We start from the raw sequence: 2,797 nt of genomic DNA, 5'->3' as shown, positions 1-2,797 counted from the left end.
GAAAACAGAGTACTGCAACCTAACTCTGAGTAGTTTCAAAAGTTATACAAAAGGCGAGGGTAACAAAGTATCAGAAGAGAAAGGAGGGGAGCTCAGACCTGGAGATGGACAACTAGCTAGTGAATCCGTGGTTTCGGATGCAGGAAAGCGCTTCAGGTCACTCTCAACAGGGAGGAAATGGACATGTGCCATAACCACAGGGTTTCCAGGATGTGAACTTCTCCTAAGTGCTGACTGTTCACCTCTCAGCACTCCTTCCCATTGTTCTGAGAATACAGCTGGTATAGCTGGACAACTAATAGCAAATTACATAAATTATATACGTTGTTAAGGCCAAGAATTTGGTTTTCTTTCAACCCAGCATTCCATGATGGTAACTTAAAGCAAAAGAACAAAAAGAGGAGTCTGATGCTGATACATTTGAGGATGGAGTAACATGAATGCCATCAACCTTTTTCTGAAAAATAAGGCAGACCTCAAAGGCCGTTCCTAACACATTCCTCAGCTCACAATTTGTTATCAGGTGATTCTTACCAGTATGCATGTAGTTCATACCATTATTTACGTTTTCATAACCTCAGGTCATATGACTGGAAGAAAGCACCTGTTACAGAATCTCTTCATATTGAAACTTTTCTATAGTTATTCACTCTCTTCTTCCTTCAGATAAATCCAGTTCTTTTTTGCCTATAATCTGTTTTTCTTTCTCTCTCTACGCTAAAATCTTCCCTAAAAGGGCATGATACTTACTAAGGGCTGAGCGACCATGCATATAAATCTGAGGAAGTAATTCAGTTTTATCCCCATCCCTGGAACCCCCTATCTAGCCCATCAGTTGCATGCTTATATGTGGTCCTTTGAATGGACTTTCATAAATTCTAAGCAGAGATCGCTTTGAGATGAAAAGTGTTTTGAGTAGGTAAAGCCTAAATTCTGACAAGATAGATCAGGGCAACCCTTGCTAGCCAGACCCACACCAGCACCCTAAAGGTAGGGTTGGGGAAGGGGTGTGACTAGACACCTGGACACTGTGGGAAAACTGGGGGGAAAAGCCCTGATCCCTGGCTGATGCAGCCCTGCTGCCCGTCGGGAACACTTGCTCTACCTAAGAGTTATGTAGGTGCCGAGCCCCTGCCATGCCAACCCCACTGTCATATCTCTGTCTCTGTGCCCACAGTCCTGTCTTCCCCTCTTTTTCTGGCTTCCTGGGCCAGTTCTAGGAGTCTGCCATCAGTGAGTCCTTTCAGGGTGATTTTTTTCCTAGACACCTGTCTGTATTGTCCTCACCATATAATTTGCACCTCGTATTATCCTCTTGATTCTCTACTTGGAGATGCCCTCCAGATTAAACCCTGTGATAGTCTTTCCCTAGTTTATGCGTTATGGCTTCTTACTCTAACTTATTTTTAACATTTTATATAAAGCATAGAAGAAGTATGGTTAATATTTGTTATACAATTTCATAAGCCTTTCATAGAGGTAAGTTCAATGTTAAAAAGATGGGAAAATCCAGAGTCAAATAGTTTTAAACAAAATAACAGATATCTATAGGGAAATTGGTAGGCTACAGAAAATCTTTCCACAGATTAGACAAGGCATCCCTTCTTCCAACCAGATGTAGCTTCACAACGGCAAATGGAGCCAGGCTGGATTTCAACTCAACCCTAGACAACTATAAAAAGAGTCAAGTTGCATCACAGAAAAGATTTAAAGGAGGTAGTCCTTTGAATTTTGTTTTAATAGAATTTTATTCTATTGTATATCATTCTAATCTTGGACAACATTTCACAGCTTGGGCGTTCTATTGGTTAGATGGTAAATTTTATGTAGTAGTAGCTATTTTGATGGAATTTATTTTCACACCAATGTGAATTGAGTGTCTAAGTCCATGCTAGGCCCTGGACTTTGGTCTAGCAATACAAACATGATACCTGACTCATGAAGCTCACAGCTCAGCAAAACAATCTCTATTTAGAAGGAAATTATATTTTTTTGACATTATACTTACTGATGAACTTGTTTTGCATAGTCTCCAGCAAAGCCTGGTGGGCATCTTCAGCTTGGAGAGCGTGTGAACATTCTCTGGCTAGTATGGTGCGCACGAGATGCTCCCCACACCCTAGAAATCCAAAGAAACCAAGAACGGTTGAGCAAAGGCAGTACTAAATATCCTTCTTGTCTTAGTAGCACTAAGATGCCCATATGCACCACTAAAGAAGTAGTTATGTTGGAAAATAATTCATTGATGGATGAAATGATTTCTATGCGTAATCTATTTAGTAACTTCAGTCATGAGATTTGGCAGAAACTAAAGAAACACAGGACTGTCTAATCTTGAAAGGAAATGAAGAAAATAAAAATAATTCCCCTTTGTCATACGAATTATTCACATAAGACAGGAATTTAGATTCTCTACCTAGGAACTATTGAGGGTTCTGTTTCATTTCCTTTGCTGAATAATCACAAAAAACTGTTGTATAATTTCCACACAGTAGGTTCTTGCTGGCTATCTATTTCATATGTAATAGTATGTATATTTTAATCAAAAGCTCTTAAGTTCACGAAATTTAAACCAATACAAACTGATGTAACACACGGTTCTGTTTGGCTAGTGTGTATCTGACAGACATTAGGCAATAAATCTACTGTAAAAATATAACCTGCAATTTTTAAAATAGTTCCATTCATTTCAGAAGTTTTCTCTCCATATGTAGACCTCTCCTCCTCTCCCTCCTCCCTGCGTCCCCATATACACATGCACATACGCATATACACATGTGTGTATATTATGTATACA

At 39.4% G+C, this 2,797-nt stretch overlaps 1 protein-coding gene across 2 annotated transcripts in view; it reads right to left on the bottom strand.

The window, feature by feature from the left end:
• Positions 1-2,797, bottom strand: part of TASP1 (taspase, threonine aspartase, 1) — a 265,061-nt gene that overhangs the window by 101,403 nt on the left and 160,861 nt on the right. For both annotated transcript variants that reach the window (XM_010844151.1, XM_010844152.1), the window contains one exon: positions 2,009-2,119. In XM_010844151.1, the coding sequence (XP_010842453.1) occupies positions 2,009-2,119 (111 nt within the window). The remainder of the gene's footprint in view (positions 1-2,008; positions 2,120-2,797) is intronic.

The sequence above is a fragment of the Bison bison genome, unplaced genomic scaffold (genome assembly GCF_000754665.1).
Source record: "Bison bison bison isolate TAMUID 2011002044 unplaced genomic scaffold, Bison_UMD1.0 scf7180017864196, whole genome shotgun sequence".
Lineage (NCBI taxonomy): Eukaryota > Metazoa > Chordata > Mammalia > Artiodactyla > Bovidae > Bison > Bison bison.
This window is presented reverse-complemented; position numbering and strand designations above follow the sequence as displayed.